This window comes from Lepidochelys kempii, chromosome 2 (genome assembly GCF_965140285.1).
Source record: "Lepidochelys kempii isolate rLepKem1 chromosome 2, rLepKem1.hap1, whole genome shotgun sequence".
Classification (NCBI taxonomy): domain Eukaryota; kingdom Metazoa; phylum Chordata; order Testudines; family Cheloniidae; genus Lepidochelys; species Lepidochelys kempii.
The window spans coordinates 218,653,504-218,674,046 of record NC_136381.1 but is presented as its reverse complement, the minus strand read 5'-3'; the positions used below and the strand labels follow the sequence as shown (position 1 = coordinate 218,674,046).

The following is a 20,543-nucleotide window of genomic DNA, read 5'->3' as shown; positions in this document are numbered from 1 at the left end:
TTGGTGCAGATGCAAGTCCTGTAACACCTTGATTTCCAGTGCCTTATTGCCTGCACTTGCCATGGTCTAAAACACTCTACAGCCCCTCAAATTGCTGCACCAATCCTGAAAGAATGGATACCCAATTTACCAGGATCAAGATTACAGTAGTGCAAGGTATTTTCTTAGTACTGTGTTGAATTGGTAGGGCCTGGCTGTAAGCCCCAGATTTTTAGTGAGGCTTTTACTGTCCTTATTGGGTACAAGCAATCATAGAATATCAGGGTTGGAAGGGACCCCAGAAGGTCATCTAGTCCAACCCCCTGCTCGAAGCAGCACATTCCCTCCAACACCACATTATCCCCTCTTCCCTTTGGTCTGTTTTTGAATACCTTAATTGGGGATGCCAGTCCTGCAGATAACTGCATGTCTGTTACCTTTTAATACACTCTGGGACCTGTCTGCAGCTGCCATAAGCACCAGTTTACTCACTGTCAAAGCACCAAGCAAGGCAATAACGCATGCCACCTTAAATAAAATGGCTTCCTTCTCCCAGCTGCAGCGCCAGGCAGAGTCTTTGATAACTTCAACAGGGTTTCCAGTGTTAGAGGAACAACAGGTTACCTATAACACCTGTCCCTCTTAGGCTAGCCTTCTAAGAGTTTCCTTACTATGAAATGCCCACATGAGTTTGGGAAACCCACTAGCCTACTCCAGGAGCACAGGCCCACTAGCCAGCCAGAGATAGTGGAGGAAGCCCACCTGTGATGGATCAAAGGCTATGTACTGTGCCACCTGAAATATGGATATGGACCAGCTACCATTAAGCCCTTCTTGTGCCTTGAATTCCATGAACTCTGAGTGGCTGACCTTATAAGCCCTAAGTCTGCAGGGCAACTGTGTCCTTGACTAGTTTGGCATGAAGCAAGGTCCTAGAGTTGTTGGGGCATTGACTCTGGATCCCTCCTGGCCAGTGGGGTAAATTCCCAGAGTCTGTTGTCCTGAAAGTGAGAGAGCATCAGCAACACCATTATCCACTCCCAGGGGGTGTTGAAAAAAGATGTTAAATCACAGGCAGTGTTAAATGAAGACACTCACTAGCTTTGTTACCAAAGCAGCTGACTGTCTGTTTACAATATGGACCATGGGTTGGTTGCCACATTAGCAATGGACTTTCTTGTTCTGAAAGTTTTCTCTGCAACTAGTGACTGCCTGCCACCAGTATAGGGAAAACTCAAAAAAGGTGATGTCTTCTATAATAGCCTGAGCCATCTAGCTTTCTGGCTATCTGTCTGCACCACTCACCTTGAAAGTAAACCCCAAAACCTATGCCTCCTGAGGCATCAGCTTGTATCTGCAGCTCAGTCTTGAGCAACCATTCCAAATGCCATATCGAAAACCACCGTTTAACTCTTCTAGGAATTTTTCCCACACTTCTAAGGCTTCCTTCATTTCCCTTGTCATTCTGATAAAGTGGTGGTGGGGGTTTTGTACTCCCAGCTGCCACAAAATGACCAACCGGGAATTACCACCCGCTGTGCAAAGTTTAGGTTCCTCATAACCACCTGCAGTACCCTCGGAGTATTTTTTTTTTTTTTTGCTCTCAAGCCCATATCAGTGCCCTGACTGATTCCTATTTCTCTAGGTAACCTTGTCACATTTTTTGTGCTGTCTCGGCCAGTGAGGGGTTGTGTAACTGCCTGCCCTCCAGCCTTGGGTGTGTTACAATGCTTTGCTGTTGTAGCTACCAACGAGGGCTGCTCACAAACAGCCTAACAACATGCAGGTCACTGAATGTCTGTGTATAGCTGCAGTCCTGGTCCAGCAACTCTGACCTCAGCATCCTGTCAACAACACTCCAGTAACACACTGGCTTCCACCAGCTTTAGTTACTACTTTCAGGGTGACCCCAACACCCTCCCAGTCCTCAGTTTTCCCCCAAACATATGTTCTGCACAGTCCAGCCCTTTCCTGGAAAGTTCAGATATTAAAGGGTCAATATTCAACAGTTTGCTACTTTAACTGGAGTTGCTAAACAGTTCAGTTTAAACACAACCCTGGATTAGTTTAGATGAAAAATAAAACAAATGTATTTATGTACAAATAGAGAGGTTTTAAGTGAGTAAAAGTATGAGGTATTAAAGTCAGAAATGGTTACGAGAAAAATAAAATGCTTTCTAGTAGCCAAAACTCAACAAGCTAGACTTGGTTTAAAGTAAAATCCCTACCACATATTTCTAGCAACACTGCTGGCCCAATTCTAAGGTCAGAATTTGCCCCTCAAAGTCAAAGGGCTAGTTCCTTTGTAATCTTCCATGGAAGTGCGGATGGAGGGGAGGGAGAGGAGAGAGATGCCTTGTGGTGTTCTTTGCTACTCACTTTTATAGTCCAGTCACCCTTTGAAGTGGATTCTTCTGAGGATTATCCCTCAAACAGAGTTTATTCAAACAGGAAAGAAAGCGACCTGGAGTCTGGGGTAAAGGTGCCGCCTGCTTTCTTCTCCCCTGTGTATGCAGATTTGCCTTGTCTCCTGCCATTTTGCCCTTTTGCTGTCTCAAGGACCCTGTTTATTACTTATATGTAGGGCCCTACCAAATTCACAGCTGTGAAAAACACGTCATGGGCTGTGAAAGTAGACCTCCCTTGTGAAATCCAGCTATTGGAGGGGAGGGGCAGATCTGGGGGTGTCCCAGCTGAGGGCTCCTACTGTTCATTGGGTTCCAGTTGCTAGTCTGCTGGGCTGGGGAGGGACAGGACTTCCTGTGCCCTGCATTGCTGCTCTGTGGGGGGGGGGGGGGGGGAGAGGGAGGGAGATCAGACCTCTGAGTACCTCCCCTGGCTGCAGGAAGCTCTGTGGTGGCTGTCTTCAGAGTCCAGCTCTGCAGGCAGTACAGAAGTGAGGGTGACAATCCTCTGACCCCCCCCCCCCCCAGCAGCTTTGTGACCCCTCCACCCGTGACCCACTGGACCCCCACAACAGTGTTATATTTCAGACATAAACATCTGAAAACCTGAAATTTACCAATTTAAAAACCCTCTGGCTGTGAAATTGTTCAAAATGGATCTGAATTTGGTAGGGCTCTATTTATATGTAGATTGAGGTAGATCTACACTTCTTTGTTGTGGAAAGACCTGTTTGACAGCTTTTGCCTAGTCAGGGTTGTGGGTTTGAACATGCGGTAACATCATCATGGGGGGTGTGTGTGTGGAATTTCTAACTTTACACATAATGTTGCTGCATACACTTCATGGTATTATTGAACAGCTAGTTATTAGTTTTCAAAAGATAGTTCACAAGGTATATTTTGTACAGAGATTATTACAATAGTGTGTAGGATATGAATACAGGGGTGCTCTTGGTCACAAACCTAGAAACCCAAAACTGAGTCCCGTTCAGTTCCTATGTTTGTTAAACATTGGGCAGGGCCTTCTGTTTTTTCTGTGGCAAGGGGGACCCCAAGGCTGTTGACTAGGTTCTGAAATACCTGAAGTATGTACTTGCAGTTGCCTGTCCCTAATCTTCTTGCACATAAGAAGATACTGAGATTGTACACAAGACTGGCCTGTCCAATGTGGGGAAGTATCGCCCACTGCAACATGGAGCTGCATCTTTTGAAAGTGGCACATGACACAGAGTACCCTGTGGGCATGACTTTATCAAAATAATAATGGCCTTCAAACTGAAGTTCAAACAAGTTAAAATCCCTGGGATGGCCTGGAAGGAATCGGAATGCTGACCTGATGTTGCATTTTGCCAACATCACTCCAGGACTACACTACTACTATACTACTCCTAAGCATGGCTATCGCGGCATCAAATGAGGATTGTCTCACTGAACACAGCTGGGAGTCGATATAATTTTACTGTTGAGCCCCAGGGATTGAACAGGCGATAGACTATATTTCCCCCTTTCTGCCTTTGCTACCATGATTAGGAGAGATGTGCAATTTTGGTATTGGAATGTATGGGAAGGGACCTGCTTCCTCCAAAGTGATCTCTACCTTTTCTTTATGTTCGAAGCCTATAGCGAACTTCTTTGCCCACGAGTGGCACCTCATGCCCTCATCTGAGATTTAAAAACCAACTGAAAATCCATTCCATAAATAAGCTGTCTTTTTTGCTAGACTAGTTCAATAACCAATTTCATAACTCTGTATGTTAATCAGAGAAGGAGCTTTTTCCATGGTTATAGCCTCTTCATGTATCATCTCCTGAAGCACTGGGACCTTGCAGACCCCCCGTTTTCTACAGCCCTCCAGGAACTACCCTTGACTCGCCTACCAGGAGAGTGTGCTATGCTGACTCCAGCACATCCTACAGCAGTAGTTGTACCAGCCTTGGGTGCGAAAACATTTCCTATAATTAATCCAAAGTACACATTGGTTTTTATATCGTGTTTTTAAAAAGAAGGTTTTAAAAATATGCTGTTTGTGAATGGCAGCTGGGCGGGATGCTAAGGAGTCATATATGCAACCAAAGTTCCTGGTCTATTTTACCCCATGGTAAATCTGGTTCCTCTGCAGCCTTCTTTCTAAATTCTGTGTCATACTTAACCATGCTGCCTCACCATATGTAGCATAAGGTGGTGGAGTAGCATTGTATATCAGTGATGAGGTAGAATGTAGAGAAATAAGAAGCGATGGAATGGATACGACAGAGTCCGTCTGGGCAAAAATTACATTGGGGTAGAAAACTACTAGAGCCTCCCCTGGGATAGTGCTTGGGGTGTGCTATAGACCGCCGGGATCTAATTTGGATATGGATAGAGCCCTCTTTAATGTTTTTAATGAAGTAAATACTAATGGAAACTGCATGATCATGGGAGACTTTAACTTCCCAGATATAGACTGGAGGATGAGTGCTAGTAATAATAATACGGCTCAGATTTTCCTAGATGCAATAGCTGATGGATTCCTTCATCAAGTAGTTGCTGAAGTGACGAGAGGGGATGCCATTTTAGATTTGGTTTTGGTGAGTAGTGAGGACCTCATAGAAGAAATGGTTGTAGGAGATAATCATGGTTCAAGTGATCATGATCTGATTCAGTTCAAACTGAACGGAAGGATTAACAAAAATAAATCTGCAACTAGGGTTTTTGATTTCAAAAGGGCTGATTTTCAAAAATTAAGGAAATTAGTTAGGGAAGTGGATTGGACTGAAGAACTTATGGATCTAAAGCCAAAGGAGACCTGGGATTATTTAAATCAAAGCTGCAGAAGCCATCGGAAAGGGGAAAATTCATATGCAGGAGTTGTAGACCAAGCTGGATGAGCAAGCATCTCAGAGAGGTGATTAAGAAAAAGCAGAAAGCATACAGGGAATGGAAGATGGGAGGGATCAGCAAGGAAAGCTACCTTATTGAGGTCAGAACATGTAGAGATAAAGTGAGACAGGCTAAAAGTCAAGTAGAGTTAGACCTTGCAAAGGGAATTAAAACCAATAGTAAAAGGTTCTATAGCCGTATAAATAAGAAGAAAACAAAGAAAGAAGAAGTGGGACCGCTAAACACTGAGGATGGAGTGGAGGTTAAGGATAATCTAGGCATGGCCCAATATCTAAACAAATACTTTGTCTCAGTCTTTAATAAGGCTAAAGAGGATCTTAGGGATAATGGTAGCATGACAAATGGGAATGAGGATATGGAGGTAGATATTACCATATCTGAGGTAGAAGCAAAACTCGAACATCTTAATTGGGCTAAATCGGGGGGCCCAGATAATCCTCATCCAAGAATATTAAAGGAATTGGCACATGAAATTGCAAGCCCATTAGCAAGAATTTTTAATGACTCTGTAAACTCAGGGGTTGTACCGTATGATTGGAGAATTGCTAACGTAGTTCCTATTTTTAAGAAAGGAGGAAAAAAAAGTGATCAGGGTAACTACAGGCCTGTTAGTTTGACATCTGTAGTATGCAAGGTCATGGAAAAATTTTTGAAGGAGAAAGTAGTTAAGGACATTGAGGTCAATGGTAAATGGGACAAAATACAACATGGTTTTACAAAAGGTAGATCGTGCCAAACCAACCTGATCTCCTTCTTTGAGAAAGTAACAGATTTTTTTAGACAAAGGAAACGCAGTGGATCTAATTTACCTAGATTTCAGTAAGGCGTTTGATACTGTGACACATGGGGAATTATTAGTTAAATTGGAAAAGATGGGGATCAGTATGAAAACTGAAAGGTGGATAAGGAATTGGTTGAAGGGGAGACTACAGCGGGTCCTACTGAAAGGTGAACTGTCAGGCTGGAGGGAGGTTACCAGTGGAGTTCCTCAGGGATCAGTTTTGGGACCAATCTTATTTAATCTTTTTATTACTGACCTCTGCACAAAAAGTGGGAGTGTGCTAATAAAGTTTGCGGATGATACAAAGCTGGGAGGTATTGCCAATTTAGAGAGAGACCGGGATATCATGCAGGAAGATCTGGATGACCTTGTAAACTGGAGTAATAGTAATAGGATGAAATTTAATAGAAGTGTAAGGTTATGCATTTAGGGATTAATAACAAGAATTTTAGTTATAAACTGGGGGCGCATCAATTAGAAGTAACGGAGGAGGAGAAGGACCTTGGAGTATTGGTTGATCATAGGATGACTATGAGCTGCCAATGTGATATGGCCATGAAAAAAGCTAATGCGGTCTTGGGATGCATCAGGCAAGGTATTTCCAGTAGAGATAAGGAGGTTTTAGTACCGTTATACAAGGCACTGGTGAGACCTCACCTGGAATACTGTGTGCAGTTCTGGTGTCCCATGTTTAAGAAAGATGAATTCAAACTGGAACAGGTACAGAGAAGGGCTACTAGGGTGATCCAAGGAATGGAAAACCTGTCTTGTGAAAGGAGACTCAAGGAGCTTAGCTTGTTTAGCCTAACCAAAAGAAGGTTGAGGGGAGATATGATTGCTCTCTATAAATATATCAGAGGAATAAATACCACAGAGGGAGAGGAATTATTTAAGCTCAGTACCAATGTGACAGAAGAACAAATGGATATAAACTGGTTATCGGGAAGTTTAGACTTGAAATTAGATGAAGGTTTCTAACCATCAGAGGAGTGAAGTTTTGCCTTCCAAGGGAAGCAGTGGGAGCAAAAGACCTATCTGGCTTTCAGATTAAACTCGATAAGTTTATGGAGGAGATGGTACAATGGGATAACATGATTTTGGCAATTAATTTTCGCCTTCCTCTGAAGCATGGGGAATGGGTCTCTTGCTGGAGGATTCTCTGCTTCTTGAAGTCTTTAAATCACGATTCAATAGCTCAGACGTAGGTGAGAGGTTTTTCGCAGGAGTGGGTGGGTGAGATTCTGTGGCCTGCATTGTGCAGGAGGTCAGACTAGATGATTATAATGGTCCCTTCTGACCTTAATATCTATGAATTTATAAGCCCTCCTACTAAGTCCTTGTACTGGAAGAATGAAATAAGCCTCTAGGGGCTCCTCTCACAAATTATACTCACAGAAATGTGAAAGGATGCAGACCAGTTCAAGAGTTTGTCACCTTAGGGCTGTGGGGTTTGTCCTCATAATTTTTTTATGCTATTTACCCCCTCCTCTGTCTGCTCTTCCCTGAGCAGCAAGGTCAATAAATCCACACACTCCCCTTTCCAACCTTTTCCTTAACCCCTTTACAGCGATGATTCCCAAGTGGGCGGTTGGATCCCACATAAGCTCTAGTGGTGTCGTTAGCTGCTATGTCTCCTGCCTATTTTCTTAGGAATGATACCACCTGGTGAAGTTGAGGGAGGGACTCCCTAATTGCTCCATTTTCCTTTGTGGGACATGAATTGAGTGTCACCACTCCTCTGAGAGGGAATTATTCTTATCAGGCAGTTTTGCCAACCTCTGGGCCACCAATGCCGGTGATCTTTTGGGTCACCCCATCATATTCCTTGGGGGTGGGGTGTCCAGCGAGGAGCACCCTGAGCCACCACCCTTGCCTCTGAACACCGAGGTTTGCGATCCCCTCTATTAGTACATGCAGGCTACTGGAGAATCCACCTTTGCATCCTGAGGATGCCTGTTGGACTCTTGGCAGGTTATGGGAGTGAGACCCAGGGCTGCTCACCTACTTCTCATCATCTTCATCCACCTCAATAAGGCTTGGATCTTTACTTTCCCCAAACTCGGAGCCTGAATCTATTATGTGGACCTCCTGTATGAGGGTTCAGGACCCCATCCAGGAGGAGTGCAATCCTGTGACTCAGCACCATCCACACAGTGAATCGTCCCTGCTGAGGTCCCGGCTCTTGCTCAGCTGCTCTCCTCTTTTGACTTTCCTTCTGCAGTTCTTGCAGGGTATTGATCCTCACTTGAGCTTCTTTCCTGTGAAGACTGAGCACATTCTCCATCTGGAGACTGTGCTTCCAAGCCCACTATTCCCTAGCAAAGCTGCTCAAATAACACTTACCCACTTCTGAAGCCACAACTCTGAGTCTCTGTTAGGGCGGGGCTGGGTCCTTACCTGAAGGAGGGCACCGCTTCTGCCTATGCCCTGACTCTTGCTGGGAAGGAATGGGGCAGAAGGGACTGGGTGCTTGGCCTGGCTCCCTCACGGCGGCTCCTGGAGCAGGCGCCTGCTGGTCCTACCTGTGGCCAAGATCCCGTGAGCCCTCCTCTTCCCCCCATCAGAGCTGGAAATGGGGTGGGAGGGGATACAGCCAGAGGGAAGGAGCAGTGTGCTCCCACAGCAGCCACAGTACTCCAGTGGCCTCTCCTCATGGGGGATTGTAGAGCTGGGGGAAAGGCAACAGACCCAGCTCTGATGGGGCTGCTTGGGGACATTGCCCGACCTCCCCCCAGCTGCTGTAATGGCACCATGTGATCCCCTTCCCTCTCCTTGGAGATTAGTGGGAGGGGTATGGCTGATCCAAAAGACCTTGCCCTGGCAGGGCCACCCAGGGCCACCAGGCCCTTCCCAGCTACTGTAGAGGTGCCATGTGACCCTCAGCCAATCTCCCCTGCCCCTGTAGGTAGAGCAGGAAGAATGGTTTCCCTAGAGCTGGGCAGCCCAGGAATACAGAACAAGGGCCATTCCCAGCCACCAAAGAAGTACCACGTCATCCCGTGCCCTCTCTCCCCTTGGAGCAGGATGGAGAGATGTGGCAACAAACATGGCTCCAAGAGGGTCACTCCCAACCACTGTAGCAGCGCCATGTGGCCATTGGACTCCTCCCCCGCACAAGTGGGTGGTGGAGTGGGGGAGAGGCCCCAGTTGCAGGGCTACACCGCTTCAGATCCCAGCTTCCCCATGTGACTCTCAGCCAACACCCTTAGAGCATGGAGGAGAGGGGGAGCATGGATTTCCTCCCTAAGGAGGCTTCTGCCCTGATAACAGGCAGAGCCCTCATGCTGGGGTCGGGGCAGAGGTATAACTGCCTGCAGTGGGACACAGGACTGACTGACTCCCATTGGGGCAGACCCACTGCTCATGGGGAAAGGGACCCCAGAATCAGAGGAAGGCTGGTAAGGAATCTTGAGGACTGCTGTTGCTGGTGGAACCTAGTGGGTTAACCCTTTCTCTGCTGGAAGAGATCTGAAAGATGGTCCCCATGGCCCTTGAACTGGGCTAAATCCTGGGAGCTCGGAATGCTGGTCAGTCAGCACCCCTTCGCACGGTGGGCTGCCAATTTTGGTTGGATGTATTCCTGGACATTTCGTCATATTAATCTTTAATTCCTGGAGACTTGGCAACCCTATAGCTGGACAATGGGTGCAAGAGACTCCTGAGGGAGGTGCTACCTATTGTCCCTTGGTGAGCGTCTCCCTCCCTTGTTACTGGGACTGGCCCCCTTTCAGCACTGGTTCCGTCAAGATCCCCTACCCATTGATGCGGATGGACGGCATTTCTGTGTCTTCATAGTAAACTGTGTCCTAGATATAGAGTCATAATAATATCTGCAGAACAGATATTCTGTATAGTATAGTTCAGTGGTTATTAACCTTTACTGCAGCCTGCACCCCTTTCGTTCTCAAAATATGTTCTTACACCCCTTATCAAAAGTCAAAATATGTTCTCGCACCCCTTATCAAAAATCATTGAAGTAGGTCAGTTCTTTAAACCTAGATATATTTTTTGTTTGTATATTACAGAAATTGTTAAAAAATGTATAATGTTAATAAATACATAGGTTTGATGAAACAAAGTAGTTGTAATTACGTGCCTGTGCTTAATTTGTGTTTTTGATTATTTACCTTCTAAAAAAATCTGGCATGTCTCGCACCCCCAGAAAGGGCATCTCGCACCCCCAGGAGGTGCGTGCGCCCCAGGTTGAGAACCACTGGTATAGTTCCATCCTTGCTGTGTAACTTTATTTGCCTAAGTGTACACACAAGTCTCTGGCTGAATTGCATTTTTGTGGGTTGACTTCCCTTCATTTTCCTCTGTTGTGGACAAGAGTCTTTCAGTGTATTTAGCCGCAGTGATTAATGATAACCTAGTGCATTCTCTCCCAGTAACAGCTGCCCTCTTACCGATTATATCAATATGCTGCAGAGCTTTTGCAAGCTGTAGTTAACAAAATGGTTGAACGCCTCCTTGTGGCTAATATATTTATTTTAAAATTACTAAGGCTGTCACGGAGTTCAGCTTATGTTAAGAAAATATGTCTGGCTAAGGAAACATTAACCAATGTGTGATCTAATTACTTGACAGAAGGAGTTAAATTTGCATTGATACATAAATGAAGTTTGGCCAGCACACAATGAAGAAAATAATTATTAGAAATGCATTTGTAATTCTAGAAAGAGTAAGCATAAGTACGCCAGGCACATGACTTCATTAATAGGTTTAATTAGGTAACATCTCTCAGTCAAAACAAGATGATATTGAGGAGGTTAAATGTTGATTTATTAGCAGATATGATAGGCAAATTTGTTAGTAAAGCAAATCTGATAACTAGATGGCATTGCTGAAAAAGCATTAAATGCTTGAAAGAAACTGATTGTCATCCATCCATATGGTAAAATAAAATATGCCACCCTGAATACCGTTGAGTAATTTTGAGTAATAAAATTTAAGGAAATCACAGTCTGCTCATTCTGTATATTAAAATTATTGCCCATACATAACCTCCAATGCCATTTACTGGATTAATATATTAGAACTTTTTTTTTTTAAAGCGTTCTATTTGTTGATTTTTTTCTAATTTTTATTTAAAGCTGGTATCACACTATAAAGAAAATTGTAGTAGAATTTGATGTACAGTATCTGTAATAAATGGTTTTTAGGTATCATAGCTGATACATTAACACACCTCCTAGTATGCTTGTCCTTTTGTTTTGCAGTTTAGTTCAGTTACAGAGATTTCTTATATTTTTTAATCTTACTGATGAGTGTTGCATGGGAATGGAAGGCTAATATTTTTTAAAATGTCTATGATGTTGTTGCGTAATTTCCTGAAGTTAGTTTTAGTTTACTATGGAAAATTCTAATTCTGTCACTAGAGGAGTTTGAGCATTGTTACTATTTTATGGTAGTCAATGGATAATGAACCAAACCAACAAATCACATTGCCATATAATTGCAGAATTCAATAGCTTAACTGCTCTGCAAACAAAAATATTAACTGATCCATCTTGAAAAGTAGCTGAATTTAATTTTTAATAAGTCCTCTGCTGTTTATTGCATTATTGTAATGCAAAATATAGTTTCCTGCTGAGCAATAGGTGAATTTTCAGAGATTGAGACATCATATAGAAATACCGTATTGCCTTGAATATTTCTTGTCGGGACGAAATTTAATTGCTAATGGCAATAACGCTTTTGTTCTTGCACAAAAATTAAGTAGCAATTTCCTGAACTGCTTTTTGCTAATTTAAAATATATTTTTTTAAAGTAGAGCTAAATAAATTTTTGACTTTTAGAGCTGAAGTTAACAAACCTTGCAACACTGATTGAGTTGACATACAGACCTGCATAATTTTTAGATTGGAAGTATATGAACACATGCATTATTGGTTGCACTTTTTCTTTGCTGTATAAACTGAAATTGTTTGTTTGAGTTCAACATTTAAAAAAAAAAATCTTAATCAACTTTGCTACCACCCTACTCTTTTAAAGCAAGAGATAGGTATGACATGATTTACTGTTCAGGCCTGCAGTAGCTTCATTTGAGACATCCCGTGGTAGAACTACACTAGCCTGTTTAGTCCCCAAGCTGACAAACAAGCATATGAGTAACTTTTCCTCTTCTATATATTCCTGTTGAATTGAATGGGGCTATTCACATAATTAAAGTTACTTACATATTTAAGTGTTTGTAGGTTTGGGACCATAGGACTTAATTTGAGAGGTGCTTATCATGTCAACAACTCCCATTGACCTATAAAGAATTGTGGGTGCTCAAGACCACTTTTGGGCCTACTACTTTACTTTTTCATCAGAAAACTGAACATAGAATTTGGGCCAAAATTCACTGCAAGAAGCAAATACATAATCTAAGTTGCTAAATAATTGGTGTCTTCAAGACCATAAGCTGTGATTGATAGAATAATATTATAACTTTGCATTAGTGAGTGTTTTAGGGATTATTTTTATTAATAAATATAAGCTGCAAAAGGAAGGGTGCAATTTGTATTTGAACCCACTAATTAACTGTAACATTGGTAAAGACTTAGGGTAATTCATGTCTTTTACTCAAAATTAGCACAGTGGTCTCCAGACAACCTGCTATACAGATGAACTGCATTAATTCTTATTTTTGGAGGATCTGATTTTACCAGTTTGTACAAGATTTTTGTTACTTGAAGTTACCATAGTAACATATTTTGATTTGTTAAATGTTTTTGCTTGGTGTTTAGTCCATAGATTTTACATATGAATATCATTTTTATCTTATTTATTATATTATAGCTGGTCTTATTGGTTGGATAATTTTTATGACCAATACTATTTCTAATGTATAGTCTTTGAGAGGATAAATACCATGCTTTGGGGCATTTGCTGGCTAGTTCAGAAATGAAAGATGATTTTTGTGTCTATGTATAGAATTTCATAATTGGCCAGTAAAGTTAATGGGATTTTTCATCTTTGTCTGAAGAATCAGAATTAGGAAACTGGACCCTGGTGTGGTAAAACACAAATTCATGTTTTTATGATGATGTGAAAAAAAGTGAAGTTTATATGTTTACTTTACTAGAAATCAAATTTATTAATCAAAATATGACTTATGTTTCAGTTATACTTATTATAACTCTTTTATTAGAGTTAGATTATTAAATTAGAATATTAGTTAAAATTATAATAAACTTTTATTAGATTAGAATATTAGTTAAAATTATATTAAACTTGTAGATATGTAATAAAACGAATTTAAGTAAATCAGATTATGTTCTATAAGCAGTAAATGTCACCATTCATCCTAGAGGGATCCCATAGTTCTTTCCAAAATATTTTTTGTATAATTTTATTATGACCACCTTTTATTTCTGCAACCGTGGAATAAATTATATTCATTTGTGTTTGTGGACTTGTCACTTGTTATGTCCACTTGCCTAATTTCAAAGGTACCTCTGACATTCTTAGTCTGCCAGCAGAATTGATTCAGGGAAAAAAGGATCCATCATAGAAATACTCCCCCTTTTTCTTGTGTTTAGTAGCTTGGCTCACAAGTTAGGGAACATGTGATATGTGCCATTCAAATCTTCAATTTACAGTACTGATACTTGGTTGTTACCCGCAACTCGAAATTTGATCTTTTTTATAAACAGAGCTCAAAAATAGTTTTGGGTACTACATTGCCTTCTGACTCTCCCTATCAATTTTTGTGGTTTTACAATCACATTTTTCTATTTTTTTGTTAAATGCTTTTGTTTCTAAGTACTGACAGTGCATGGGAAACACCAACGGATGTCAGATTAACAAAATAAACAAAATGAAAACAATATTTTTTCCACTAACCTTCAGCTGAAATCCTATAACACTAATAGATAATTTTTAAGTTGATGGTGTCCCTTTTTAAAATGTAAATTTTGTGCTGAATATATCAGTGTAAAAACATAGCTTTTTCTGAAATGTTAGCTAGATTAACAAGGAAAATGTTTACTTTTTATTGGTAAAACCAGAAAGGAGAATGGAAATGTGTATTTTAGTTTTCTGTTTCTGTAGATATGATTTTATTTGTTATGTTGATGTAAAGTCATTGGCAGGATTCGTGGTACCTTTCTTTGTTTTACAGCTGTAAACTCCCTCCTCTTCCCCTTTTCCCCCGACCAAATTGTCTTCAAATATTCTGGGATTTCATATGTTTTTGTAGATAAGAGTTTATTCTTGCAACCGATTCAGGCACTCTCATAAGCTGTTCCATTGCTCTCAGCCCTACATAAATGGCTAGGTTGTATAAGAAGAGACAGTAATCTCTGGAAAACATTCTCAGTTATGTTTTGCCTAGAAATAAATTAAACAAGTTTCATGAGAAACAAATACAAGAAAATCTCCTTGATCCGGTTGAAAAAGTTCAGGAAGATATGGAAATGCAGCTGTTAACAGTTTCAAACAAGGCCTCTTATTGCAAACAAATGTTCCTAAGTGCTTGGTGGAAGTTGCTTGTACCTAAATTTCTATTTCACTGAAATTTTCTACCAAGTTATAGGTCAGTGTAATAACAAGCATACCATCTCAACTTGCCCAGGCCCTAATGTGTGACAAAAACTGAAAATAAAGGAGACAAAAATAATTTATGCAGGAAAATTTAAAACAAGGGTAGTTAGTTCTTTAGTGTAACTAAATCTTGAAACCTATTTCATGATTCTTTAATTTCTGATGTAAGTAATTTTCAGTAATACAAGCAAAAGGACTCCAATTTAGGTGTCTTTGCGGAGTCAATGATGAGGGATGTTTGAGGACAAGTAAAGATTGATGCAGAGAAGACTAACAGATCTGTTCAGCTGTGTTTTGTTTGTTTAGGTATTCCTAGTGTGTCCATCTGTACAGTATCTGAGATACGTCACACCACATTGACCTCTGCACTGTTAATGAAACATCTGTTTTAACTAAAACTTTAACTCACTTATCTCTGAACATTAGTTTGCTTTAATACAATTCTAAGAACTACTATATGTAAGGTGAGATGTAATATAACATGGTAAAACTATACTAATGTAAACACTACATCAGTTTGTTGGGCATGTTTCTAATTTGATTGTATAAAGTACACTTGTTAATATGAACCGTGATTTATGCTTGAGAACGTAGATAAATACAAGTCAAATTTAAAAGAAAAAAATTAAATGCAAGTTAATGTTCTCTAACTTGACAGATTCCAATAAAGACAGAAGGTCCTCAAAATTCCACTGCTTAGAAGTCGGAGTATCTTAAGCAGCTTCATAATTGAGAAAAACAGTGTTCAGAAAGGAAATAGTGACTCACTACTAATGCAGTTCTAACCTTCTCTTTTAACCTAAAATGTCAGAAGAGCTAATCAAATTCCCCAGTTTCTGTAATGTAACTGAATCAACAGCATTTAAGGGAGTGCCCTCAGGCTAACGAAGAAAAGTTTGTGGAAATTATCTTTAATTTTTGGCCATAGAACGCATCGTGATGGTTAGAGCAGCTTTGTAACTGAGGCTTTAATTGTTCTGGCATGAGACACTCACAAATATGAGAATACTGTGATATGTTTTGAGACCAACTAAAATCCAGCTATGACTAGCTTTTGTTAAACTGGATTTAAAATATATATATATTTTAAGGAGAACTTTGGTATAATTGTCATAAGCATTTTACTTATTTTTTCATTAAGAACTAGGTGAGAAGTGACCCCTCCCTATCTTTTTTATAATTTTGATTCCGAATGGTGTAAAATACTTGAGCACATTTCTTCTGTACAGTTGACTTATTGTCTTGATGAGGGAGAGGGAAGTGTGGTTCAGGAGAAGGGAAGGACAACATGGGCTCACATAATGATTAGGGAGAATGGTAGACATGGTTATGTGATCTGGTTAGTAGAAGATGGAGAAAGCTTTATTTATGAAAGAGAAGAGATGGGTTGGAAGAGGTTAAGTAGATGGGAGTAGAAGGGGAATCAGGAGCTATGAGGAGTTTAAAACTGTATGAAGAGGGTGGATTTGAATATATTTGTATGTTTTATGCTTTGATTTTTCCCACTGTTGATCTGTAGCTTTTTAATTTGTGCTGTTTTTGGGATGGCAGAATGGAAGGAGAAGGTCCCTTAACCCTTCTGTTTTAGGCAAGAATAGAGAAATGGGCATAGACAAGGAAGCCTACACTGAAAAATCTATCTTGTAGCCCTTATAGGTCTCATGTGGCTGTGGGGGTGCTTCTGTTACATTTCCTGAGCCCTGCAAATCCTATCTGTGAGCCTAACTTCACATGACATATATGAGATTTTGGGGACAAAGAATATTGTGTAGCGTTCCAAAAACATCCCAAAAAAGTAACTGTAGGCAAATTAGATTTGTTTGAAGTACATGTAGACAACTTTTAAATATTCTGTGCTATTATGCTATATATTACATCTCAAAGTTCAGCTCTGTATTCCCCACATAGTGCAGCAAGGGCTCCTACTTTTAGGCCTCCAGCTCCCTTGCTGTCATCTTTCTTGGGCGGAGACCTATATTTCTTTCCCTGCTGACTAGGGTTTTTTGCAGGCTACAAAGTTCCTTGCCTACACTGTTGTTCTCAGCAAGCCAGATAGCCTAAATGGCCAGGACCTGTGGTTTGCTTTCTCTTCAGATTCTGTAAACTGCATAATTGACCATCACTATAAATTACCACACAGGTCTTTCTAAGCAAGCACATTTATTCTTAAGGTAAAAGCAATTATAGAGAAAACATATAAACAATAAACCTACACATACGCTTAAAAAAAAACTTAACAGAAGTCACTCCCCTCCCCCCGACGCTAGAAGGAGCTTTGGCAGGAGTCAGTCCTTCAGACCCTTCCGTAAGGATTGGGACTCCCCCTTGGACAGAAGGTTTTGTCAGTTTGCTGGATTGGAAAGAAGGCCCTGAGTCAGTTTAAATTCAGGCTATTTATCCATAGGTCCTTTTTTTGTATGTTGGTCTCTGGTGAATCCAGTTTGCCACCAGTATGTGCAAACCTCTCCAAGTGCTGGTACTTCACTGGTGGTGTTTACATCCTGAGTGAATTTGCCTAATAATCCCCCACTGTTCTTAATTCCTGGAAGGCAGTATTCACTCTCCCCCAGGGAGTTGCATATAATCACTGGCCCACAATGATACATAAACTTAATACAATAAGATTTGTCAAATATATTGCAGAAAATTGCCAGATCCGTTGCACTGTAGGTTTGTTTTTAAAACCTTGATTTATTTATACAGCACATTGCTGTTATCGGTGACCATTTATATGGCTGCAGTGTTGTTTAAACTTCTGTTTGATGGATAAAATATACTATTTTGCAGCTCTCAAATTCTGCTGGCTATTTTTGATAAAGTGTTAATAAAGAGCATAATCTATTTTAAAATTTTAAATTGGAGCGGTAAATTAAAAGCCAGTGTTCTGTGTATCTGATCTCAGTGTATTTATCAAATAGGATGTTTACTATTTTTAGTGTGCAGTAACAAATTCGGCATCCAATTTTCAGTTTTGTAGTGTCTCGTGGAAAATTATATTAGAAAAGTCTGAGAATACCACTGGCTCTCATAACTTATCCATTCATATTTCTTTTCGTGTTACCCCACCTTCTCCCCCACTCTTTCTCTCCTTCCTCTGCCACTTATGCCCACCTTGACATGTCATTTGTCCACTACTCCTTCCATACTGCTCTCTATACTTGAACACTTTTCCTGAGTTGGTTCATAAGGCTATTTTCCTTTCATTTTCAAGTCTCCCACCTCTCCCATTACAACTAACAGCTGACTATTTTGCAGTGGTGTGGGGTGCTTGTGTGTAGAATACTTCAAATTAAAAAAAAAACTTGTTTTAAGGTGTGGGCAGTCACCACTTGGCCATCTTACTTGTTTGTTCCAATCTCTTCCCCTCGCCCCCGGCCTTTGGAATGTTCTTTGGACAACAGAACATGCCTTCTTTTGTATCCTGGATGCTAATGGGAGGGGGAACTCCCAATAACGCTAGTAAAAATACTCTTGAACTCCAATTTGAAATGTCTGTATAAGTACTGTTTGTAAATATTTTGACATCTTTATAAACTTACATTTACTTATTTAGAATTTTGTTTTTGCTTTGATGCATTTATTCATGTTCTACATTTTCATTTTAAAGGTGACCTGGAAAGGGGAAAAAATAAGCTTGTGCTCTTTTTTATTTATGGTGCACAAAAAAGAAGGTCTGAAAAGTTTTTAATTGTTTTATTTTTACATTAATAGGTCAGTTCCTGTCAGGGAGACTGTAAACTGACTGGAGAACTAATGTAATCATGACATAATGAGTTAAAAAAGTGAGAGGATTTTTAATTGCTGTTTGAAATCCCTTCTCATGCCAATTTAATTTTTACTGACTAGCATTTTGAATAATGGAAGCCTTTATTAAAGATTCAACACTCCTATCCCTGCAGTTACGATGTTAAAGTTTACCCTTAAAATCTTCTTACCAAATTAGGGCAGACCAGACTGGACAGTCTTGGTATTTTTGTGGTAAAAACCATACAAATCATACAGATAAAATATGTTTTTACATATAAACAAACACTTTTCAGGTCTTCTTTATATATTGGAGAAGTAAAAATCAAAAGCCCAATTTAAAAAATATCCTCTGCAGGTCACCTTCAAGGACTAGATTTTTCAGATACTCGCTTTCGTGTGGGTGCAAAGTTGTGCCTGCAGTTATTTGTGCCTGCATAAACCTTGTTTAGGACTGAGTTGAAAATCTGTCCCTTGAAGTCTGTTTTGAAATAATCGTACCTCCTTTTGTATTCAATTGCTCTTTATTTTCTCTGTCTGTAGGTTGCTATGGTGTTGACGGAGAGAGTGATTCTATTATGAGCTCAGCTTCAGAAAACTCCACTGAACCTTGGTTTTGTGATGCATGCAAATGTGGGGTATCTCCTAGCTGTGAACTATGTCCCAATCAAGATGGAATCTTCAAAGAGACAGATGCTGGCAGGTCAGGTTGCAGAAGCGATTATTCAAACTTGATATTACCACATAGTCTTAAAAGTAAAAGTTAAATATGTTATTACATGATCCTGGGCCTATTCCTTTGAGTTTCATTAGGGGACAATAGCATAAACAAAATTGCATTGGAGCTGATCTTTTTTTCCCATTTTGATTTAGAAAAATGCTTGTATTTTCTAGTCCAGCATTTAATTTCTGTAGACTTTTAATATCCTTTATGCCCTATGTAATAGGAAACAGATATTGACTAGTTGATTTGAACATCAAAATTTATTGCCCTGTAAACTAAAAATAGACTGAGGTGAAGCAGAGGTCAATATATAGTTCAGGAGGCAATGAATCTTGATGTTCACTGATATATGCAGTCAGCATACATTGTTACATACATTAATCAATATTGAGAAATCTTCCCTTCATGGCCATGAATGTGCTTGCTCAGTTTAGGAAAAAAATATTTTAAAGGGTCAAGGAAATGAGAGGTGTAGAAAGTTATTTACTTATTTTATGTATTTCAAGCATTTATACTGCATTCACCACCAAAATATCTGGAACAGAGCTTAGATTAAGGCAAAAACATTACCCATGGGTAGGAAGCTAAATACCGAGTGGAACCACCCCCACCCCACTTCAGGACTTAAAAGAGATGTGAGTAAGACCTCATCAGTAGATTAAATGACAAGAGAAGAGAACCAGCAATTATGGAAAACCCTTAAACAAAGGCATGTATAACTTAGTTTCATGAATATAGTCAGACTTGGGTTTAGTCTAACTTCTGGTGGCAATGAATTCTGAAGGTGTGGGCCTATGCTGCCAACAAGCTGGCTTCTTTGAACCTCACCCCTGTCATAATTTATCTGAAGTGTTTTGGGCAAACACAGCTTGTGTGATTACTTAGAGAGGTCTTGACGTAGTTAGGCCTTGGCCAGTTAGGGTTTTGTAGATGTTAACCAACACCTTGCATTTTACCCAGAAATTTTCTAATACCCATTGTGTAGTGTGGAGCACCCTTATAATATATGTGCCCCTGCTAGTCGCCTTTATCAGATGGCAGAAAGCTCCATTCTTCACTCGCTGGAGTTTGTGTTCCACCTGTGGTTGGACATGGATAGGGTGCATTGAAGCACTATTCTAGAGTATCAAAGGCATGTAGGAACATGGTGAAGTCTGCACCAGCAATAAAAAAACAGACTTTTGGCTACCCCAAGATGGAAAAAGACATTTCTGACAACTGAGATATGAGATTGCAGACCACTTTGACAAATGGCAAGCAAATGCAGTAATTTATGGGATTGCTCATAGACTTCATCATTTTCCTCTGTGTGCTGCTTCCTGTCAGTGAGCATTATCTCAGTCTTGTCTAGACTCTGTTTAAGCCTGTTAGCTTTCATGCTGGTGATGATCTCTGCCAGATAATGGGATAGCAAGTAAATGTCTCAGTCAAGGTCTCTGTACCTCTTATTACCTCTCCGTTTCCCCTAATAGCTTTCTTTGTTGATCAAGTGGGGTAA

The 20,543-nt window shown here is 40.3% G+C and overlaps 1 protein-coding gene across 7 annotated transcripts in view; it reads left to right on the top strand.

Moving 5' to 3' along the window:
• PHF14 (PHD finger protein 14) overlaps nt 1-20,543 on the top strand; it is a 301,795-nt gene that overhangs the window by 44,561 nt on the left and 236,691 nt on the right. For all 7 annotated transcript variants that reach the window (XM_073333845.2, XM_073333843.2, XM_073333842.2 and 4 more), the window contains exon 5: nt 18,865-19,024. In XM_073333845.2, coding sequence (XP_073189946.1) covers nt 18,865-19,024 — 160 coding nt within the window. The remainder of the gene's footprint in view (nt 1-18,864; nt 19,025-20,543) is intronic.